This window comes from Letharia lupina (genome assembly GCF_014066315.1).
Source record: "Letharia lupina isolate WasteWater1 chromosome Unknown contig_3, whole genome shotgun sequence".
Taxonomy (NCBI): Eukaryota; Fungi; Ascomycota; class Lecanoromycetes; order Lecanorales; family Parmeliaceae; genus Letharia; species Letharia lupina.
The window spans coordinates 1290598-1312634 of record NW_023502972.1 but is presented as its reverse complement, the minus strand read 5'-3'; the positions used below and the strand labels follow the sequence as shown (position 1 = coordinate 1312634).

The 22037-nt window shown below is 51.3% G+C and overlaps 8 protein-coding genes across 8 annotated transcripts; 4 read left to right on the top strand and 4 right to left on the bottom strand.

Annotated features, from left to right (window-relative positions):
- Positions 1-1084: 1084 nt before the first annotated feature.
- On the top strand, positions 1085-5877 carry HO133_007260 (uncharacterized protein; the record flags this gene model as incomplete). Its single annotated transcript, XM_037298152.1, has 2 exons — positions 1085-1210; positions 1264-5877. The coding sequence occupies 2 exons, from the start codon at positions 1085-1087 to the stop codon at positions 5875-5877; spliced, it is 4740 nt and encodes a 1579-aa protein (XP_037156787.1).
- Positions 5878-5985: 108 nt separating this feature from the next.
- HO133_007259 (uncharacterized protein) lies at positions 5986-7307 on the top strand (the record flags this gene model as incomplete). The annotated part of the gene is made up of 3 exons (XM_037298151.1): positions 5986-6020; positions 6442-6740; positions 6784-7307. 3 exons carry the CDS (start codon positions 5986-5988, stop codon positions 7305-7307), a joined length of 858 nt encoding a protein of 285 aa, XP_037156786.1.
- A 41-nt stretch (positions 7308-7348) lies between these two features.
- HO133_007258 (uncharacterized protein) lies at positions 7349-8032 on the bottom strand (the record flags this gene model as incomplete). Its single annotated transcript, XM_037298150.1, has 1 exon — positions 7349-8032. One exon carries the CDS (start codon positions 8030-8032, stop codon positions 7349-7351), a length of 684 nt encoding a protein of 227 aa, XP_037156785.1.
- A 1668-nt stretch (positions 8033-9700) lies between these two features.
- On the top strand, positions 9701-10358 carry HO133_007257 (uncharacterized protein; the record flags this gene model as incomplete). Its single annotated transcript, XM_037298149.1, has 2 exons — positions 9701-9886; positions 10041-10358. 2 exons carry the CDS (start codon positions 9701-9703, stop codon positions 10356-10358), a joined length of 504 nt encoding a protein of 167 aa, XP_037156784.1.
- Positions 10359-12198: 1840 nt separating this feature from the next.
- On the bottom strand, positions 12199-12870 carry HO133_007256 (uncharacterized protein; the record flags this gene model as incomplete). The annotated part of the gene is made up of 3 exons (XM_037298148.1): positions 12199-12447; positions 12656-12710; positions 12833-12870. The coding sequence occupies 3 exons, from the start codon at positions 12868-12870 to the stop codon at positions 12199-12201; spliced, it is 342 nt and encodes a 113-aa protein (XP_037156783.1).
- Positions 12871-14120: 1250 nt separating this feature from the next.
- HO133_007255 (uncharacterized protein) lies at positions 14121-16715 on the bottom strand (the record flags this gene model as incomplete). Its single annotated transcript, XM_037298147.1, has 1 exon — positions 14121-16715. One exon carries the CDS (start codon positions 16713-16715, stop codon positions 14121-14123), a length of 2595 nt encoding a protein of 864 aa, XP_037156782.1.
- Positions 16716-18297: 1582 nt separating this feature from the next.
- On the bottom strand, positions 18298-19814 carry HO133_007254 (uncharacterized protein; the record flags this gene model as incomplete). The annotated part of the gene is made up of 3 exons (XM_037298146.1): positions 18298-19215; positions 19266-19684; positions 19745-19814. The coding sequence occupies 3 exons, from the start codon at positions 19812-19814 to the stop codon at positions 18298-18300; spliced, it is 1407 nt and encodes a 468-aa protein (XP_037156781.1).
- A 694-nt stretch (positions 19815-20508) lies between these two features.
- On the top strand, positions 20509-21900 carry HO133_007253 (uncharacterized protein; the record flags this gene model as incomplete). Its single annotated transcript, XM_037298145.1, has 6 exons — positions 20509-20537; positions 20607-20744; positions 20823-20926; positions 20974-21077; positions 21136-21511; positions 21566-21900. 6 exons carry the CDS (start codon positions 20509-20511, stop codon positions 21898-21900), a joined length of 1086 nt encoding a protein of 361 aa, XP_037156780.1.
- Between the last annotated feature and the right edge of the window lie 137 nt (positions 21901-22037).

The window sequence follows — 22037 nt, the reverse complement described above, 5'->3', positions numbered from 1 at the left end:
CGACTATGAGATGTTCGTGCGATGACTGTCGCAAGCACGAGGTCAGCTCCGTTTCCCCGGAATCCCACTCCCTGCTAAAAGGCGACGCCATAGCGGTTTGATGTCCATTGGGCAGCACCAGAACATCAGCTTCATACCCGCCAAAAAGCCCTTCAGTCGCCACTTGAGCAAGCTGATCTCGGATAGAGCTTCGACCTTATGAACGAGGGTCCTACTCTTCTGCGATAGAGTATGCTGCAAGGCTATGTTCGCCTTCATGCGTACCGGAAGAAACCTTTGCTTCTCAATGTCGTTTCGAGCACTGGTCTGAGTACCCCTAGCTCTGCAATCCTTCTGCCCCTGGTTTTGGAGCATGGACGATCGTGCTGGCAGACGCATTCACTCATGGAGTTGGTGGACAAGAGGTGTAGGCCCCCAGAGAGGATGTGTTAGGAATGTTCTGCTGCGGAGATGGTAGGGCTGTAGAGGAGAGGGCAAACTTCCTTTGGACTGTTGACACAGGTATGCTCTCAACACCTCGATATCTTCACTCCTTTCTGCAACCTGATTGGCCACGAGTCGAACACAGCGTGAACCCTTCTTAAATTCCACATATTTGAACCCCTCCTGCAGTACAACTTCGTTCTTTCTCCATGCTTCAACAGCAAGTTTTCAACCGTTCATAGACATCTTTCTACTCCCAGCACCAAGACTTTGAGGCATATCCGAGGTTCAGGCTTTCATACTCTGATCTTAGTTGACTGCTCTGCTTCGTCTTTCGATATTGCAACAGGCGAGGCTGTCTGCTCGTGGTGACCGCTCTGTTGTGCATACTGTTTTGGTGGTCAAACCATCACAGCATCCAACAACACTCGCTCACAGACATATCTGAACCTTTTTTTAACACCCTCTTACACTGCACTGCATCATCACTCGAAGTTGCATCTGTGAAGCTCTCTGATTGTGGTCGACACTTTACCGTCAACACACATCAAGGAGGATACAGTCTGTCAACATCCATCGATCCATCCTCCTCATACTTGCGTATAGACCTCGTCCAAATACCATGTGTCAATCAAAAACAACAACTTCTATCATTACAGGTATGGCTGACTCAATAACTCAGCCAAGCTGGATCCCAATAATCCAGCCATCTTTGTTTCATCAGGTGATGAAGAAGTATGGCTATGTCTCGGCAGATTTCAACTGTTCAATTGTCTATGGGCCCAAGGTAAGAATTCAAAGATATCATCAATATGATAGGATACCAGCTAATTGATGCAGCCTGCATTCTTCGAGGATGGTCAATCTCTAGCGTCTATACATTATCATGTGGACGCTTGCTTCTGGAAGGGGAACACCTTCATCGATGGAGCTACCTTCCTAGTTCCCTCCAAGCTCCCAGAGGCAAGGTCGCAATGTTACAGTGTGGACTTGGACGACACCACCGGGGTACATCACGTCACCCTCCGAAAGGCAGCTCTTCAAACAGGTTTGCCGTTGATCAGGTTGTCAAATGCCAACTTCTCCAGTCACGACGTCGAGTTCTCAAACGGAGAGATGATGACAGTGCCAAAGCGACAGACTCGCAAGACTCCGTCCAAAGTATATGAGTGGGAAAGCTCCATCGCCCAAGCTAGGCCTGTTCGCAACATCGTCCGTCAGATCCAATTCGGCATGTTTGGACAAGACAGTGAAGTCGACGAGGTCGAGCATGTCCACGATCAGACAATCTCTACTCCTGCCGGATCGGACAGCTCCATCACAGGGTTCGGACGTGTCGTAGGTCAGCAAACAGCGGATGATCAATCAAGACTTTCCAATTTCACCCAGTCAATTATCCACGTCGTGTCTGGGGGTTCAGCGGCCTCTAGTTCCATCGGAGCCGAAGTTTCTGATGCCGCTGCACAAGCACAAGAGTATATTGAATCTTCAGTCGACACACAGTTGTCGGACAACTCGAGCATATCTCGGCGATCAAGCGCTGGAAGCCAGGGTAACGGAGATCCTACGTCAACCGTCCCTACTAGTCCCGCGTCGTCGACTGTCTCAACGTTGCCATTCTGGAAGTCGGCATTGGCGAACTTACCGCGGGTTCCCATCGCGCCAGGGAAGCCCAGTTACACAACCAAAGCGCTCGCATTGGAGGTTCAAAAACACGATGACCTAGGCAAGACCGATGACCAAGAACAGACTGTTTTTCGTCGTCTGTCTTGGGGTCTGAGAATTTCAGACCGGCAACTCCTCCACTGGGACGAGATCCAGGATGGTGAATCACCTTACCTCGAGAAATTTCCTGCTCCTAGAAATGGTCTTGTCATGACTCAGGAAGGCCAAATCGATGTGGCAGAGGATGTTAGTAACAACGTCCAATCATCTCTTACCTCGGCTCCGCTCACGTCAAAGCCTGTCGAAGCTTTGCCATCATTCTACACCAACGAGACCTACATCTCTCAATGCTTTGACGCTCTCGATGTCGTACGCATCGAGCTCGTTGGGCGGACGCATTCGCGACTCTTCCCTCTCGATCTCGTACTCGAAGCCAAGGGAAAGCAGCATGCCACAGACGCGCCCAAGATTCAGCAATTTCCTCCAGTATCCGATGAGTTAGACGTTGAGATTGCAATTGATAGCGCTTCAGGAGAGCTATACCTGAGACCAAAGATGAGTGCTCCATCAATGGTCGTCCAGTCCATTTCGGCCACCACGGGCACAAATGTAGCGGCTGGATCTAGTGTCCCGGCTCAAGACCAGCCATCGAGCGATAGTGCTTGGCAGCCACACCGACTGGAGGATATTGACTTGACCGCCGTATTCAACCAGGGAGCCACTGAACTGGACGATGAAGAAGTCTATGCAGAGCCGTCGACCATCGCTTCTCACGTCATTGGGAGCCGTCTCGCACAGACACAGTATATTCCATCAGAATATGCAGACCACGTCGAGTACATGATACAGGCTCACCCGTTCGTACCCAGGATTGTGGTTGAAGCCAATGAATACTGGAACTTTATTAAGGTATCCATCAATGGTACGTGGTACGCGCAAGGGTGTCCAAAAGGCTTCCTGCCACGACGATCTTTGTTCGAAAATGACTCCGACGCTGTGTTTCGGGAGTTGCTTGGTCTCGGTAGCAAGCCCCAGGCTGTTGTTGAGAGGCCTCAAGACCTTCGAGTTGGATTTCCCGTTCATCACTTCAACTTGATCGACCAGCCTGTCTTCCAAGATTCTCGGAATCCCTCGGCAGTCTCATATTGGGCTGTAATCGCAAGCTATCGGAAGAAGCAGATCGAAGACGGTGTTAGCTGGAAGGCAGTTGTATCATCGCAGGCAGCAAAATGGGTGGACCCGTGTACTTTGGACCGAGGCGTGGAGATCCCTGATGCAAGGCAGAATTCAAGAGCACTCCGCGATTTTGTCACTGGCCAGACCACCATCCGATATCTGCCTTGTGGTACTTGGATATGGGATGAATATGATTCCGACCAAGAGATACCGGAAGTCATGAGCACAGAAACCCGTGAAGCAATGTTAAATGCGTCCTCAGCCGCAAACACGTTCCACGGTCTGCAGCGACCATACTTCATTACACCGTACGTTGGAGATATCAACGTGAACGACGATGGCACTGGTCAGCGTTCTTTAAGATTGAAGCAAGGGCGGGAATGGAAGACCTCGGAGAGTCGCAGCTCTACAAATCTCCGCTTGGTTGACAACGGCACTGTGCGTGTGTATTCCTTCAAGGGAATGGGAAAACCCAGAGTGTTCGAGGTCTTGGAGAAATACGAGACTGCGGACATCCTGGTGATTGACATGCCTTTCAAAGCGGAGCCCGCAAATGCCCTTGAAGAGACACCGAATGAAGCAGGTGCTGATGAGATCGAAGACGAATCTTCAGAGGCAGAGACTGAGTTGGACGAGGAGCTAGCCGTTGATCACGAGACAGTAAATTACGTCAATACGTCCACAAGCCTCATGGTCATCAAGTCGCCGGCTGCCGAGAAGCCCCCCAAAGATTTGGTACAAGCGCCCGTCGAGGATAATGCGCAATGGTCCTTGAAATCGGTACTCAAGCAGCTTGTCAGAGAAGCAGCGGAGAAGGCTGCAGAGAACTCGGACAAATCAAACCCTCCAGACTTCCAAACAGTGACACACGACGATGTGGGTGCTTTACGTGACACCCGCAAAGCAAATGTGGCTCCGGTTGATTCAGAACCGGATCAGTATCTTGCGGAAGTGCTTGGACCTAACCCCAACGCCTCAAAGATGGTATCCGGACAAGGCAGTGTTCTTCGCACTGCAGATTTCATAGAGACTTCGGAGTCACCAGTACCGTCGGAACGTCTTCTTTCGAAACAGGTCCAAACAGATCTTGAACTGGAAGCGGCACCGCCGCCTGTGCACAGGGTTGCGAATTCTGAGCTCGCCCATTGGTCTTCTTTCCCCCAGCGTATCATGCGCGGCGAGTGGAACCACAACACTATTGGCGAAGAGAGTGAAGAGAAAGAGCGCGATCCAGGACTCGATGTGGATTCCCTGGCCATGATACCTGACTGTGCTGAGCGATTCAATCTCGCCTATACTCTAGACCGGACGATAGTGGATCCAGAATTTGACGAGCATGTCGCCATGTTGCTCGGACCTGGCGTCCTCGCCCAGAAATTCATGTCCGGACAAGGCGTCATCCCATTTACTACGAGTGGCATGATGACTCTGCTTGGACCTGGCGCCGTTGGGAAAATGATGGATGGCTATGGTATTCCACGGGCCACGAGGGGTATGACTTTTCTTGGCACTGGTGCAGTTCCTGACATAGCATACGCTATCCTGGCTGAGAGTGATGGGGCGACTCTCCTCTTCTCAGATTCCGTTGACAATCCGATGCCTAGGTGGGGTGGTATTCCTAGCACCACGGATTCCACAGATACTCGGGAGTCGCCTATACCATCAGGGCGCAATCTGTCGCCTATGAAGATGTTCTCTTCGGCGCTGGACCAACCGAAAACTCCTCCTCAGAGCCCTGAGGCGGTTGAGACCCTTGGAGTGTGGGAAGATGACGGTAAAGGTGGCTTTAGATCTCCTGGCAAGCACTGTCCCCAGTATGTGACTAAGGATTTGAACAGTCAAGGCGACGACGTCAGCGTCTTCGACTCTAGGACTGAGGAAGCGCCAGCTGCTGCGCAGACAGCTTTCTATCAGGCCCTGGTGTTGGCAAATGCGAAAGCGAAATTCACGGTTGCTGATCGAGCAACCAACTTCGAAGACGAAGAAGTGTCTTGGACGCCTGTACGGTCCAAATTAGTGGTCTTATCTCCTATCCAGGAGAACTCTCAAACTCCAATTCAGAGAATTAGGCCGCCTACTGCCCCCAGATTGCCTTGGAACCCCAACTTCATGCACGGTAGCCATCGGACACGTCTCCCTGCTCGCAAGCAAGCCTTCAGCTCGGCAGAGCGCGCTGTAGCAAAGCCACTTTCAGCCGAGAGCAGCAAGACTCATTCGCGAAACACCTCGTTCTCTTCGGAGGAAACCTCGACAGAGAGCGGATATACTCACACGCGGAATACGTCGGTCTCAATCACTTCCTCTTCTCCCGAAGCCGTGTCGACCGAGAACGGAAATACTCATACGAGGAACACCTCGCTCTCAGAAGCTAGGTCGCTTGAGGAGGATTTCAACAACGAGCGCGCTGTTAGGGAGATAGTGAAGCGTGAAGGATCCGCAGCCTCGCGAATGACACATTTTGACTCTCCTGTCACAGTCACTGTCGCCCTCGGAGCAGCTGCTCTGGGGGATGCGCTTGCTTCGCCACCAGTGCAGCACGAGGCAAAGGGTCATACTTCCCACTATCTGCTCGTCATTGCGATCGCCGTCGCTTTCTTATGGCCTTTCGTATGAGCATCACGCGGAGGAAAGAGAGACGCTCGGAAGACAAGCGAAGGGATATTGGAAGGATGGATTGTTTTGCTCGTTATCAATTTTGAAAATTGTTGTTGGCCTGCGTGGATGTTTGAAGCTGAGGCTTATTGGTCTGTTTTGAGGTATGGGAAGTAAGCATAGGATTTGTTTCATGTACGTACTTAGGGAAGGGAATTTCATTATTGTCAACAGCTGCGAGAGTATTGAAACAAATCCATATTTCAACCCATCTGTACCTTGTGCCTGTTTAATGTTTGGTAGACCTCATCGGAGAAAATTAGGTGCACTCCCGGGGGCACTGCCCGACTAATCGTTCTTAGGCTGAAGCAAGGCGGGCGGGATCCTATTCCCCCCACCGCCATAGACTTCCACTTCATCGCTTCACTTCACAGCAAAGCCAGGCTTCGTATGCTACAACTTGTGTTTCACGCTGGTGTTTACAGATCACTAACATTGTAGTCTGAAACGCATTCTGGACCATGTGGTGTAGCCCAACGGAGTTGCTGAGTTACAGGAGTCTTATTGATAAGCCACATCATACAGGGATAGCAATGGACCGTACTTCCAAGCAGCATTGAGACACCTGGGCATAGATGCCGCGTATTTGAGAGTCGTGGAAGACGATCAAGGGAGGTTTGAAGAGGTTATAGAAAAGGCTCTAGCTACAGGCTCGTACGACGCTTTCAATACGACAGGAGCAGTGTCCGTTAGGAAGTTTGACTTCATCCGCCAGGGCCTCACCGACTTCGAAGCCAAAACACGTTTCCGTAAGGTTGCCATCAGGCCTAGACATCCTGTCCTCTTTGCTATGCTTTCACCACACGGACAAGACGTCAAGAATAGTATGGCCTCCACGCCCATGAAGACAGAGAGATGGGATCGCAGAGCAGCGAGAAGGATCCCTTCTTTTGCTTGCCAGGGAATCGCCTGACCACTGTTGGCTGCTTCAATTTCCTAGTCATGCCACATCTCCGATTCTTCCACGGGCAACCGGACGAAAAGCCCATCGTGCACAGCTCAACGTTCTTGGCTCTCCATCACAGCGGTCCAATTCCTCAGACGCCGTTCGCAAAGCCGTCAGAAAGCCAAGCCATCTACGCTTGTTCTGGCATGGAATAATCGACGGTACAACAAGCCAAGTCACCCTGAGTAAGGACCAAGGATCAAATGAGGTCAGACCATTGCTTTCCGCCAATTGCTGGGTCGTTGCCCCTAAAGGTCCAGAGCAGATCTCGCGTGGTACTTGGGCGGACTGCTATTCGTCGCTGCCATCCTCCATTGGTGGCGACACCCCAAAGAGAGATTCAACGGATCAGAACTCAAGTTCTGAACCACTGCGTTCTGCAGCCGGTCCTTGCTGGATATTTGCGTCTATGAAATGGTTTGCTCTGCCGCAATGGATACCGTGAAACGGTATGGATGAAGCTCCTCCAAGCCGCATGCCGCGGAATCAAGCCGAAGGGTTCGCTCCCAGCTTTGCAATGCTCATTGCAGCACCCCAATCCTCTGTAGTATTGGCGCCAAAAATCCAATTTTCGTCGTGTGGAGTCAGAATCTTCCCGTCCAACTCCTCAACAGTCATGCTAGGACCGCACTTTCCCGCAGCTACGTTCTCTGCAAGTCTTCCTAATGCTCGTGGGCTCCATATTGCAAGAAGAGGTTCTAACAGACCTTGCTCATTACCAAAGCATGTCACAGGCGGGACGTACTCCCTCATTAATTGCTGGAGTGTGTGTGCTGTCAAGAGTGGATAGTCACAGCCGACAATGAGCCATGTGGCCGAAGGTGCGCAGATGTGTGCAGCGATGAGCCCCGCCACAGGGCCCAAAGGGACGCTTGTGGAGTCGTAGATGGGTTCGATGTGCTTTGATATTTTGTGAGAACCTGCTAGATCCATCTCTAAAGTCTGGTCCTCATCGCGCAACGAGATGTAGAAGGTGTCTGTAAGGGGGAGAGCGTTCACCAAATGTTCAAGAGTATGTTGGTATGCTGGTCTCCCATCGCTATGCGGCATAAGGTGCTTAGGTGTTCCCTTGCGGGTAGAGAATCCTCCAGCAATGAAGAGTGGCTTGATGTTGTGTGTCATTGCGCTTCCTGTTCTTGCTTCTGATGCGTGAACGTCGATGAATCTCATAGGCGTCTCATGATATATAGGCTGGTGCCTTTATCTATTCATTTGAGAACGTCATGGCGAGAATCAAGGGTCGCAGCAAGGCAGGCTCTAAACTTACACCAAATCTTGATGAGGTGGACTCAGCGTGTGAGCTACTAGGGGGATCCTGGACGCTTAGGTGCACCACCCGGGGGGCTTTGGAAGATCCTCTAGGGATCAGCGGGGTCCGGAAGGCCGGGTCGCTAGCCCCCAACTTTGACCTATGCATGTTGCTGACAACGTCACTTGTTCGGATATATTTCCCCACTACCGAGGGTTGGTGACAAAAGTCGTTGCACACCGATCCCCGCTAAGCCCTACCAAAGTGTGCAACGACTTTTGTCACCAACCCTCGTACAATATCCAAGAGCTCGTTGGGTCTAGACCTCAAACGCCGCTAGGTTTCCAGGACACATTCAAAGGTAATAGAGGATTAATATTAGCCGTGCCGTCGGACGTCATGATCAAAGAATGGCATCGACGATGACTGTATCCGACCCGGCCTCGATGGGCCTCTCGTCGCGAGCACAATCCCCAAACCTGCCATGGCCCCCGAAGAATACCAGACTAGCGATTCTATTGAGGGTATATGGGGTCCAAGGACGCCATATAAACATAAGTGGCCGACGCGGGTAGATGAGGTGATTACTGAAAGGCCCGGAAAGTGGGTACCGAGTGCTTGTATCATGTGCAGCTAGGCATTAAGAGAGTAGGTGCTACGCCTTAGCGTTAGCATATCAAAGGTGAACCGCGGTATTGACGACCTGTCTAGCAATGGCTGCGGATTGGACATCGCGGTTAAAGATGGCAAGATAGTCGGAGTCTAGAGCAGAGCTGTGGTATGTACACCTCGTCGCGTTCCCTCTCTGTTCGGTGCCAAATTTGATTCGCAAAACGAATATCGGGATCAAACAGCCCCTTTACTCGTTAGGCTATCCAATCCAAGTTCCTACGTTAAAGAAGAAATACTAACCCTGAAATCTGCGTAGGACCGTATGAATCATGGGCGTCTGGGCCCTAAAGAATTGCATGCGTATGTTCGTTCGGAAGGCTTACTGTTCTGGGTGTTGTCATTGATACGCCTTAAGCTGGATGTCTACTGTTCGTAAAGAACGCCTCCAGTACCCGTTGATTCGCAAGAATGGCGATTTACAGCGCGCATCATGGGATGAAGCCATGTTTATTATCGTCAAAAAGACGAAGGATCTACAGAAGCGATTGATAAACCATGGTATAAGCTTTTACGCTTCTGGACAGCTTTTTCTAGAAAGGTACTACGTGCTTGCGAGGATTGGTAAGGCTGGCTTGAACACTTTGCATATGTAATGACCCTAGGCTTGAACCATGATAGAGTCAAGAGCTAAGTCTTTGGCAGGGATGGGAACACTCGTCTTTGTACAGCAGTGCTGCAGCTTCCATGCGGGAGTCATTCGGCTTCGACGGTCAACCTGGGTCATATACTGACATTGACATTACTGATTGTCTGTCCATTGTCGGGCACCATCCCTCGGTAATACAGGCTGTTCTATGGTCGAGGATTTTGGACAGGTTGGAAGCTCCTGATCTTCCAAAACATCGGTGTAGATCCTCGATTGTCAGATACCGCGAAGCGGACGACTGTTCGTTTGGCTCCCTTAAAATGGAACAAATATGGCAGTACTGAACGATATACAACATTTGCTATTTGAAATCGGTGGGATTGATGAGGACTACGTCGCAAAGCACGTGATTGGTATCGACGATTTACCGAAGAGTGTCGAAAAGTACAATCCCAAATATGTGGAAGAAATCACCGGCATTCCAGAAGAAAGCTTAGCAAAGCAGCCTAGATCATTGGTACCATGCTTTCGACTGTCTTACAGGGCGTATATCAGTCCAGTCAAGCTACCGCAAGCGCCTGCCAGGTCAATCATGTTAATCTGCTCTGCGGCTGCATTGGACGACCTGGCCGCGGACTCTATCAAATGAATGGCCAACCTACCGCACAAAGCAACGAGAGGCTGGGTGCGGTGGAGAGTATACAGGACTCAAGAGTTTTGAGATCCCTAACCATATGCAAGAGCTCGCGGAAATCTGGAATGTTGAGTATCACAAGATCCCGCATTGGAATCAGCCTACTCATGTAGAGTCGATACTAAACTTCATCGAGGGCGGAATTATTGAAATCTTTTGGATCAGTGGCACCAAGCCTTTGGTCAGCCTACCGGATCTACCTCGAGCTTGGAAGATCCTCACAAAGGGGAAGGTCTTCATTGTCTGCCAGGATATCTTCATGACAGAATCTACCGCGATAGCAGATGTGGTTTGATGGCCGCGCAATGGGGAGAGAAAACCGGTTGTTTCACCAACGTTGATCGGACTGTACATCTTACTCACGAGGCCGTTGAGCCTCCAGGTGAAGCAAAGTCTGACCTCGAGATCTACCTGGATTTCCCGAAAAGAATGAACTCTAGATGCAAGGATGGTAGCCCACTTACACCATGGACCTAGTCTTCACAAGTCTTGGATGCTTGGAAGCAACTGTTTCATGGACGACCTTGAGACTACAGTGCGATGATTTTTCAAAAATCACCGGAGGTTCAGGCATCCAGTGGCCATGCACAGAACGATACCTTCATGGAAAGACAAGAATTTTCGACGATGGGGTCTTTTTGACCGATATTGATTATTGCGAGAGCCATGGGCACGATCTTGAGACTGGGGCACCCATGACTAAGGATCAGTGTCGAGCAATGAATTGGGCCGGGAGAGCTATTCTAAAAGCTGCTGATTACATTCCCTTGCTGCACTCCCCTGACGCCGAGTACCCTTTGCAGCTTTCAACAGGCCGACAAGTCTACCAATGTCACACCAGGACTAAGACGGGGGGGTCCAAGGTATTGCAGGATGCAGCCCCATCACTTTTCGTTGAATTGAAAAAAAGGCCGCGGCAAAGTTCAATGTCGAGGACGGCGAGATCGTCCTTGTAAGGTCCCGTCACGGCCTGGTAGAACTGCCGGGCTCCATCACCAGGGTCGCCAGAGGCCAAATCTTCACCTCTTCCACTTTGGCTACTTCGACAGACCAGGCGATCGAGCTCGCACAGCAAATGAGCCGACTCAAGTACGTACTTCTCGGCGTGGTTCCTTGCTTCCTCCTTTGTCGCCCATATTTGAGTCTTAAAAGATATCACGGAAGCAAAAGATTCTGTTCAACCCCTCAGATCCTTCACTTAAAGACCAAAGCTGACCCCAGACCCTGCGTAGGACGCCCGTGATCCCATCCCCATGAACCCCATGTCCAAATCCGGCGCCATCCGCATCGAAAAAGGTCCCCGAACCCTACAAAAATCAATCAAAATCCCCACCAAACAAGCCCCAAACCCCCACCATCCAAGAAATCATCGCAAAAAAAGATACCCCAAACGCCCCCCAAACCCGCGACCCCAAGCCCAAGGACCGCGAAAACCACCCCCCCCCCCCCTCGAACCCTGGCTCCGCCCCCCCTCACCTCCTCCCCGCCACCTACACACACACCCACCCATCCGCTGAATCCTCCCCCTCCCCTCCAATCCCCAAAGTCGCCCAAAAACGACGCCGCGGCCCGATGCTCCTCCGCCGCATCACGACCGAAACGCACGCGGGTCGAGCACAAAAAACCTCGAAAGGACGGCCGGCCGGCCTCGGGCGTCTCGAGCCTCTCCTCCGGACCACGAGGGCGCGCGGTCACTCGTCGGGGTGCGGTGCAGGTACGTGTATGATTGCGCGGCGGAGGAAGAGGAAGCCGCGCAGGGGCTGCGGGATGGATGGATGGATGGAGGGGTGGGGTGGGGAAGGGATGGCTGCGAGGGCTGTTGATGGAGGGGGGTTGTGTTGGGGAAAAGGGCGGGGGGTGGGGTGTTTGTGGGTGAGGGGAGGAGGGGAAGGGGAGGGGCTGGGTGGAGGGAGGGAGGGGGGGGGGGGGGGGCTTAGACTATGAAGGGGGCCTGATATCATGAAGACAGATTTATAGTCGTGGCATTCACGTTGCCCAAACACGTTTCGGAAACCATCATCTTGCTGCAAAGCTCATTGTGCATTCCCTCACCCCTTCCCTACTATCCCATCCACCCACCCCGTCATCAGGCACTCTCATCCTCATTCCCCACCCCCCCTCCCTTTTTTCCCCGCTCAAGCAGCAGCCTTAACCTCCTTCTCCACCAACGCCTCCAACCCCTTCTGGTTCGCCCCGACCACCTCGCCCACCTTCTCCCCGCCCCGGAACACGATGAAGGTCGGCATGGCGCGCACGCCCAGCTCCTGCGCCACGTCGGGCAGCTCGTCGACGTCGAGCTTGTAGAAGCGCGCGGCCGGGTACCGGTTGGACATCTTGACGATCTCGGGCGCGATCACTTTGCACGGGCCGCACCAGGTCGCCATCTGTTGGTCGTCAGCGTTGTTGTTCGGTGCTGTCGGTGGTGGTGCTGTGGAGGGGGGAGGTGTTGGATTGGGGGCGTTTTGAAAGGGGGGGAGGGGGTGCGGTAGTGTAGATGGATCTTTGAGGGTTGGACTCTGGGTCGGGAGAAGGGAGCGCGGAGAGAGAAACGGGGAGGTGAGGGGGGTTTTGATGGTATGGAAGTGGACGTACGCAGTCGAGGATCATGAGTGAGGGCTCGGAGAGGGCGGCGTCGAAGTCTGCTTTGCTGGATTTGGAAGAAGATGTTAGCTGGGGAGCAGCAACAGGCGCAATGGGGAATCAAAGGTATGGCGAAGGTGAGGAGGAGTCTGTCTGTAGACGGATGTGGATGGGCGTTGGATGTCTTACGTGGTGAGATTATGGACACCCTTCTCAGTGCTCGTCATCTTGGCTGCTGTCGAGTGGAAGCAGTTGATGTGATGTTTGTTCAAGGGCAACGACGTTGCAAAAGTCTTTCTTGCTGCTGCTGCTGCTGCTGTTGTTGTTGTTGCTGGTGTTTTTGTTGTTGTGAATATAGTTTGTCTGGTTGTGAAGGAGAAGAAGAGTCTCGAGGTTCTAGTAAAGGATGCCAGAATGCCAGCTTTTTATGAGTAAAGTAGGCGAGAGGTAATTAGATAAGCTGGGTGAGGGAGTTGTTCGGAGAGGAAAAATGATTAGATTGATAGGTAATTGTGCTAGGAAGAGGAGAAAGATCGGTGAGATTCTAGAGTTCAAGGATCGAGTATCGGTGACGTAGTGTGGTGTAGTGTGGTGTGATTATGGTGTGGTGTGGTGGGATTGATAATAAAAGGCTTCGACGGGTGGAACGGCTTTTTCTTTCGCGCATTAGTCATCCTTCTACTGTAAAAAGCTTCCATGGTGAATAAGTAGAGATTTGGAATCCTGACTTTGAAAGGGACGACTTGAATACTAAAGTATTAACTTGTTTACGACTACTCATCACCCCGTACTTTTATCATTCCTGCTGCAGTGTTATCTCCAACCCGAGACGCGAGACGGAGACTATCTTGCATTGGCGCCTACTATGATCTTCGGATTGCATTCTTCCCGACCCTCTGCATCTTGAAGATGGACATCTTATCATCACGCACGCTGCAATTACAGGGAATCCATCTCATCAATTTCTTCTTATCAATACATAGATAGATACGTCTCGGAAGAAAATGGCCTCGGGGAATCTCCTGCGCAATTGGCATGGAGACGACCTCGAGTAAGCGAGTGTGATCCTTGCCTTCTCGCACCGCTCCGTGTATGACAAATACTTTTCATGCCCAATCGAATTTGATGCTTTGTATGTTGGCATCCCAAGAAACATAGAGAACAGCCTTTCAGCTTCCTTTCTTTCTCTAGGCTATCGTCATCATCATCATCATCGAACCTCGGCCTCCTTGCAATATTCACGAAGCCGAAGGGCGGTGTAGAGGTGTATGGGATGAGTCTGGACGGCAGGGGCTTCCTCGACCGTCTTCGAATAGCGAGCGAGAGCGATGACGGCCGTTGAAAGCGCGTCAAACGCCCAAAAAACATAATGGGGTATAGTAGCGAGCGAAGCCATTTTTTCCATGCAGACTCCGATACACAAAATTAAAAGATATGAAAATATTTGCTTGTGTGAACAGTATACCACCTTCTTCATTCAGTCAACATCTGACTCCGGAGGGTAGCCAAGCCTTGGCGACGGCATACCCGAAGGACCACCAAGAGGACTTCGCTCCCCCGACGATGCTGACAGCCTCTTCATGTCCGCAGACGACCTCGGCGGCAGGTTCAAAAGCCGTGCACTGCCGGCGCTGATGTGCCGAGCGTGCCCTTTGCCCACATCCACACTGGTCGCTCGCTGAATCGAAGAATATGGGTTCTCAGGGCTCACGGGTGAGTCTCCTGATGGAGATGATTCCCCAGATTCCTCGGCGTTCTGGAAGTCATTGAGGAGACCTTCTCTTGATTTCGCTCGCTTGCCGGGTCCTTGCCGCACGATCGTAGGGTGCTTGCCGACAGCGCCATGCCATTTCCCTTCTTCTTGAGCTATTGCCGCTGGAGCAGGATGGAATACAGATTCATCGTCACTGTCACTACCAAGACGAGCCACAGGGCCCATATATGGCCGTCTCCTTTCCGGTATCTCGGGAGGTGCTTCATCTCGAGCTGGGGTGAGAGTCCCCATGTACTTCTCTTCTTCTGGAGTGCCTGCAAGATCGTCGTCGGATTGTCCGAGTTCTTGAAATTGTTCATGTAGAGATCCGCCACTCTCGCGGAGAGGCTGAGGTTGGGACAATCTCTTGACAGGTCTGCCAGTGAGCCACGACCCTTCAGAGTCGACGGATGCCAGTGACTGAGAGAGAATTGCGCTTGATGGACCTTCTGGGGAGTTGGCGCGGCCGCGAAGGGATGCGTGTCGGCTCAGTGCTACTTCCTCCCGGAAAGCTGGATGAATGTCGGATAACGGTTTACCAGAGGCTGCAGTAGCGCCCACGATGTCTGTACCTCGAGACCCTGGGATATCTGGAAGCGGAGACTGTCTGCTCACTTCCGGAGATTGCATCCGAGAGTCTGGTGGCGAGATGGGTAACTCTGGAAGGTCTTCCCTGAACCTTGACTGGGTACGTATAGGGGTTCCTGACCTTGCCCGGGGTATCCTTGTGAATGCTGAGGGAGGCATCTGCCGGTGTACTGATTCTTTCGAGGTGTTTGAGAATTCCGAAGGAGCCACTCGTCCTCGATCGGTCGAGCCCCTCTTTGCCCTCGTGTCACTGCGGCGGAATATGTTTCTCCAGCTGGTCGAGAAGCGTGCGCTGGTGTCTGAATCTCGCCGATGATCTGGATCCAGGGGCTCGGGTATATCGGGCATATCTGCTGGCGCCAGCTCCGAAAATTGCGATAGGTTGGACGCCTCATGGATGTGACGTGTAGGAGAGGTTGGCGGTGACATGCTAGCGGAAGATAGCCGAACAGCTTTGGCGGTCTCGAGCACTACATCGTCACGATCATCTGGCTCCGGAGTAGGGCCTTCAAGGTGTGACGTTGAAGCTCCCATGACTGGGTCATGGAAGGGATCCTCAATGGGTAGATGTTCCCTCGAAGCATCTTTGAGCCATGACTCAGGTGTCTTGACAGCTTGCTCTCTTGTAGGCTCTTGCAACGTAGTTGCCAGATTTGGGGCAGTAGAGGCTCCTCCAATGCTAAGACCAATATCCTCCTCTTCCCTTGCCCTGTGATTGGGGTTTTCGTCAGCAACATCTCCCTCTCTGCCTCCAGGCTGCCTTTGCTTGTCAGCTCTCCTCTGGAGTCTCCGCTGCAGCTTCTCGTGCTCTGACCTCCTCTTCTTTTCCAAACGCCGTTGTTCTCTCTCCATCAGCTCTCTTATGCTGCCAGCGTCCATATCGTCAGCTAGATCATCGACTCTCTTCTTGGACCGCGTCGCCTCTTCTAATATCATTGGCTGCTTGTCCTTCCTGGTAGATGCCCTCGAAGGCCCCAGGCTACCAGATGCAGATCGTGGATTCTCTGAATAGCGTATGGTTGGCCGTGGAGAAAGCGCGTCGAAAGCGCTGACCTTGAAAGCGTGCTGATCCGAGGCTACTGATAGGGCTGATTGCATAGACTCAGCCATGGGTAATGAGACGTCTGATATTGGTCTGTCGAGATTACGGTTCAGGCCTCCAGGGATCTTCCTGCTATCCCGAGCGAGCATGCCGGGGTTATGGGAAGTTGGACGTTTTGGTATCGGTATAGGCGAGCTCATCGCTTTGATCTCTTGCTCGCGAGCATGGTCATCTGCCTTCCTCTTGCTGGATTTCCGTCTCATGATGCCCCCCTGATCATTGGCGCTTCGTTTGCCGTTTAGTGTTGGTGGTTGCATGACGCTGAACTTCTCTGGCTGCAAGCTGGTGGCCGACATTGGATTCTGGTAGTAATAGGACGGTATATCGCCACGTTCCTGAGGAGGATGTGAGGCCTGTAGATTCGACCTGTTGGCGCCGCCCTTCTCATTGAGCTCATCTTGCCTATGCGCCTGGGGAATGGCAGGAACGGCAGGTATGGCATCGACCTTCTCCGAGGTCCTCTTGGACGACTGATATGATTTCTGAAGTTTGCCTGACGAGCTCCGTCGTCGATTTTGGACCTCCTTTTGACTGGCTTTCCGTCCTAGGGTTGCAACACTTGGATCACTCGTTGCTTGAGTCGGTGCTCTCCTTGCAGGTTCGGATGGTGAGGATTTGGTAGCAGCCATTGCTCGATCTTCTGATTGCTTTAGCTTTCTAGATTTGCGGCCAAAAGGCCAAATTGCCATGTCGCCTTCAGGATCCTTTAGTAGCTCCTCTCCTCCACTGGCTCGCCGCCTTTTGCGACGCCAACATATGAGGGCCGACAGCTTGAGAGATTTGCGGGATAAAAGCGCGAATCAAGTCGCATTGATGGATGTAGATCTGTGGAATGATAACATCTCATGCGCGTGGTAAATTGATGTGGGCCGTGGGGCATACGGTAGAGTACTATCAATGGCGGAAGGTTCACGTCAGAATCGGGTTGCGACCGGATGTGTTGTAAGCGATGTGGTAGCTGAAGTGGATGAAATTCTTGGTGCAAGTAGAGAATGACGTGAAATTGAGACTCGAGGAGTGGAGAAATGGCTCACGACAACAAGACAGTGGTTGTCGGCCGACGGCGCTCTACTCCGGGTTGATCTGATGACATCTGGGTATGCCTGGTTGTGGTAATGATTTTGCTGAAGGCGATTTCTTGGAAGTTTGCACCAAATCGCAGCGGCTTGGCGCCACAACCCTAGCGATTGGCCAGAATTTGAACAAGGGTGTAGCCGATGAACCTGGAGGTCTTCACTAGGTCTTCCCCCCTGGAGCACGCGAGATGAGATTTTCAAATCCTTGTATCACCGCTGTACAAAAACATGCAGGTCGTTCTGTATTTAGCAGAATGATAATGAGATGCAGTATCGACCTGGGGAAAGTCGCGATCTGATTGGTAAAAGATTTACGGGTTCAGGGGTCTGCGTTTTGGCTGGCTTAGCGGGATCATCTCACTTCCCAATTCCCATCTCCTTTATATTCTGGTAGACAGACTATGATACAATAGGATAAAGCAATGAATGATGAATGACATTGTCTAGTACCTAGCCTTTGTTCTAGATCGATAGCGTGCAACACCACTCCGAGACACACTAGCGGTCCAATCGTTTATTACTTTGGAGTAGCTAGCATGGATCAAGCTTCGGAATTCATGAAACATTCAACGTTGAGAAAACAATTATTTTCTCTATCTGTGTCTACCTATCCTGAATCGAGCCTCACACATGCGTCTAATGACTTCTGATGAGGCTTCACCACGCCAAAATAAAAACAACTTCCTTCCTTTCGCGCATGGTATCATTCGTGCCAGTAATGATTCGCCATATGTCCAACGGAAAACGCATCGTTGCCCTTGACCCCCGAACGCCTTCGCTGTAGACAATTGTTGGGTTCGTTGGAGCTCTTCCTAGACCAGCAATGTCTGCCTTATGCAGTCCTGTTAAAATCCTCGCTCCTTGCCGATGCCGTCATGAATGAATAACAAAACTCCTCGCTGATGCTGCCCGCCAGGGATGTAGATGATCCCACAACAGAAACACCTGTGTCGCTATGCCGCCTTGCAATGGAAGGGTAATGGGGTGTACCGGAGGGTGATGTAGATGTGAAGCACGGGAATGGGAATAGACGTGTGAATTGGTGTAGTAGATTTTGGAAACATGTTAAGCGGTGATGATAGTGGTTGTGACGATGATGATGACTGTGGGGGTGGGTGGTGTAGAGGCAAATGTCTTAGATGTGAAGGACCTTGATGCCCATGTCGATGACGGGGGTGTTCTGGTTCTGTTTCTGGGTCGCAGTGTACAGTGCACTGTTTGGATGTGCACCAGCAAGCCGAGCTGCTTTCAGAGATGCAAGTCTGTCGCGTTCATCCCGAGAGATCAGCCGCTTCCTTGGCTTGGCGATCACACGGGGCTTTTGGGGCTTCTCAGCATCGGCATCGTAATCGCCGATGTTCGACTGTACGCTAGAATTGCTAGAGTGTTGAGGAGGCTCGTCGGCCTGCTTCTTGGGTTGAGAGAGCCTCAAGCGGATAGGGCCTGGTTCGGCTTTGGGAGCAGCGGAGTAGTCTGACGCTGATGTGGAGACTGATGCAGATTCGGAGTCTTTGTATGTGGAGTCATTCCGCCAATCCTCTTCTTCGGTCTCATCAGGGTCGTAGGATTTCTCTCCTTTAAGGTTCGTGAGAGCTGCGGAAAGTTGCATGGGATCGGGAGACAGCGTGTTGGCCTCCTTTGTTCGGACGGTAAGATTTTGCTGGGGTTTCCCATGGCCAAGTGGCTGAGGTCGACTGGGACGGCGGTTCTGCTTCTTTGTGGGCTTCTGTTCCATATCCTCATCGCTATCTGCATCACGCTCTATGCTAGAACTGCCGCCGCTGCTTTGAGACGATTCCGGCATGAGACTCGAGACGGCACTGTCAACATTGCCTTTGTAGTCCTGCAAGGCCTTCTCAATGGCAGCACGGTCTGTGAGGAAAGGCAGCGACCGCATGACTTCGTCAACCATCCACGGCTTGACGTAGGTAAAATTGGCGAGCTCTGCGTTCATCTCGGCTTCAGCCTCAGCTGATGGTTTGGCAATGTTGACGTTGGGCGGACCGCTATGAGGACCAACGGCGTTGCGAATGGACGAATAGTGCTCCCATGCCTACGGATCTTGTTAGCTTTAGCCCGGCTTCGGGTTGGTAAGTTACTCACATGGTGAACAATGCACAACATCGGAGCCATCTCTCCTTCCGCTTTCTCACACCTGACATAGTAAAAGAAACGTCCTCCCTCCGAGAAGATCATGATATCCACTTTAAAGGCTTGAGCAAAAGCGATGATCTCCAGGTTGTCCCCATAGACGCCTGTTTTGGCCATTGTCTTCATGTGCTGTTTATAAGCAGCGTCGACTTCTTCGGGAGTAGGTCCAGCGGGAATGGTAGAGGTGGCAAGAGAGCCATGGTTCTTGCGTTTTGGGTTACGACGAGAGCCGCCACCAGGGTGGACGACAAGGAATGACTTGAAGCGGTCGGGGTTATTCTTCATGTACTCGACTGTAGCATCACGAAGTTGCGTGTTGCATGATTGGTCTCCGTAGAGCTGGTCAGAAAGGGCGTTGAATAGGCAATTTCCTGCAGTATTCTCTCAGTTTAGATGCTAGGGAAAGGAGGGCAATGGGTTGGAATTCCTACCATTTCCGACAGTATCAGCAGCGTACAAGCCAATAGCTTTGAGCTCAGGAAATTCGTTTTTGCGTCCCATGATGGGCGTGATGAATGAGTGTAGGTCGAAAGAATGTGTGAGTGGGGTGATATGATAGTGGTGCGTTGTGGGGACTTGTATAGTGGAAAAGTGGGAGCAGGGCAGAGTACGTGGTAAGATGGTAAGGATGAAAGGTCGTGGTTCATGTGAGCGACGGTGGTGGAGGAATAATGAATTAAATTTTAATAGTAATAGAGGGGGTTGGTCTTTTCTCGTCCCAATAGGAATTTCATTCACATGAATGAAGGGGGTTGGTGTATTCCCCAATTCATTCACACGTGAGGCAGCACCAGAGCGTGATGATGAGCCCAGCTGCTTCGGAGTTTGGCTGCTCTTCGCTAAACGTACTTATCCCCTGAAAGCGCTAGCCCGCCCTATGAGGCTGAATAGTACTTCGCAGGTTTTTTATTCAATTCCTGAGGTACTTGATTGACGTAATAAAGTACTTTCAAGACACGATTTTCGTTTGGTGACACTATTATGTGAAAAGCTGACTTGTTTCAGAGTCATTTGTAGAGCTCATTTGAGCGTCTGGTGCAGCTTACACTGTATGCAAGTTGCCACTCCGTAACCCCCTCATTGGCACATGCCGCTTTTGCTTTTCCACACTCGGATTCACTTTCTTGGCATTTGAGTCATTTGTGGATTTTAAAACCATTCAAGAGGCGGCATTTGAGGATATTGATCTAAAACAATGTCAGAAACACGAATTGTCGTAGTTGGGTAAGCCGGTGATGAGAAGATCTATCGCCACACTCGCCACCACAAGACTGACACTGTCCACGAGCATAGTGCAGGAGTAGCAGGTCTAACGACAGCACTTCTGCTGTCTAGAATTGCCAAATACAACATCACTGTGGCTGCAAAGCACATGCCAGGTGATTACGATATAGAATACGCATCTCCGTGGGCTGGTGCAGATTATCTGCCGTCAGTGATACAACCTCTCTTGCCATTCCTGCCGCCTTGCAGTCTCGAATAGTACGGTTATCGCTGACAAGGTTGTAGGGTTTCTGCTCCAGGTACTGAGGCTGCAGAGTGGGACAGAAATACCTGGACAGAGTTGGAAAAGTTAGCCAGGCATTCGCCTGAGGCTGGCGTGCATTTTCAAGGTCTTTGCCCTGGACCGTCCTCCACTCCGTCCGCTGATCTCTTTCAGATGCCTTCAAATATATTCGTAATACAGATTTTGAGGGCAGCGAGGGTTCTGCATTAGGGAAGGCGATGTCTTCAGATCCATGGTACAAAGACATCGTACCAAATGTAAGCATATTCTCGGTATTTTTGATCGGGTATTATTACCGCTTATACCGTTCTCTAGTTTAGGAAAATCCCCAAAAGTCAACTCCCAGCAGGATTTGATGATGGAACCTGCTTCAGATCCGTCTGCATAAACACAGCTATATATCTGCCGTGGCTCACATCAGAGTGCCTTAAAGCAGGGGTTGTCTTGAAGCGCGGAGTATTCGGGCACATTTCTGAGGCGGCACATATGCATCACTCGGGTCAGAAAGCAGAACTAATAGTCAATTGTACAGGGCTTTCAGCCGGTAAAATTGGTGGTGTCGAAGACAAAAGCATGGTACCCGCTCGAGGACAGACAGTGCTCGTCAGGAATGAGGCCATTGGTATTGTTAGTTGTTCTGGAACCGACGACGGCGATGATGAAGTCTGCTACGTTATTCCGAGAGCTGCGGGTAAGATCTTTAAACTCTATCGACAAGAGCATCAGAAGAAATAACACACTGTAGGCGGAGGTACAATACTTGGTGGCTGCTATCAAGAGGGTAACTGGGACTCCCAATTTGACCCGAATTTGGCAAACAGGATCATGAAGCGAGCTGTAGAGCTTTGCCCTTCTCTAACAGACGGCAAAGGAATCGAGCATCTCAGCGTTATTCGTCATGGCGTTGGACTCCGACCAGTTCGTCTCCGTGGTACTCGGATTGAGAAAGAGAAGATCAATGGGGTCTGGGTTGTCCATAATTACGGGCATGGTGGCTATGGGTATCAGTCGTCGTATGGCTGCTCTCAAGCTGCCGTGAAGCTTGTGGGAGAGGCATTAGCTGTCCGAGCAAGACTTTAGATCTGCATTAGCGAATCATTCATCGCTATAAAGATCGTAGAAAAACAACGCGCTCATCATCGATTTTTGAAGAAAGCAATGAGTGAGTGTGCTAATAACCCACGTCTAAGATAATCACCATAAAGGTCTACCAGGCG